At 43.4% G+C, this 664-nt stretch overlaps 1 protein-coding gene across 1 annotated transcript; it reads right to left on the reverse strand.

Annotated features, from left to right (window-relative positions):
• Nucleotides 1–13: 13 nt before the first annotated feature.
• On the reverse strand, nt 14–571 carry LOC111787127 (DNA mismatch repair protein MSH3-like; the record flags this gene model as incomplete). The annotated part of the gene is made up of 2 exons (XM_023667253.1): nt 164–571; nt 14–70 (listed from the first exon to the last, which is right to left on the reverse strand). Coding segments are annotated over exons 1-2 (465 nt in total), but the record flags the coding sequence as incomplete, so codon positions are not given.
• Nucleotides 572–664: the final 93 nt, after the last annotated feature.

Below are 664 nucleotides of genomic sequence, written 5' to 3' on the forward strand. Positions count from 1 at the left end.
CTCTTCTGGTTACTATTTCTTCTAACCATACCCCCATTTCTGTGGCTCGTGCAATACATGATAAAGGTATCTAAAAAACATAACAAAGCCAAAAAGAACTACGGTCACAACAAGTACAGGGCGTTTCGAATTAGGAGCAGGATAGGTGGATAATTAAAGTTACCTGTGCAAGTTGGGCAACCTTGAAACCAAAACTGCTCTCCGCAATTCCAGGAACGAGCTTATATAGGTAAATCACATCCTGAGAGGATTTTGGGACTGAGAAGCTTGGCGTTTTGTGTGAAGTCAGATATGAGACATGGTATACCCCTGCAGATACTGGGAATTCCTTTGTAATATCAGCAACTTTAGGGTAATGGGTAACGAAGAGGACCAAACATTTCTTGTGGTGGAGAAGATTTTGCAAAGCTGCATATGCAATGGCCACGCCGTCGTGAGTGCTTGTTCCTCTCCCAAGCTCGTCAATTATGACCAAGGAACGTGATGTGGAATGATGGAGTATATGTGAAGTCTCAGTCATTTCTTCTAAGAAGGTGCTTCTACCTTGTTGAATACTGTCAGAAGCACCCATTCGAGTGTATATACCGTCCAGGACGTGAAGCTTCGCGGAGAATGCTGGTACATAGGAACCGACCTACATCGATCAGAAAAAACATTTGCAGTG

Source organism: Cucurbita pepo, unplaced genomic scaffold, assembly GCF_002806865.2.
Source record: "Cucurbita pepo subsp. pepo cultivar mu-cu-16 unplaced genomic scaffold, ASM280686v2 Cp4.1_scaffold005598, whole genome shotgun sequence".
Taxonomy (NCBI): Eukaryota; Viridiplantae; Streptophyta; class Magnoliopsida; order Cucurbitales; family Cucurbitaceae; genus Cucurbita; species Cucurbita pepo.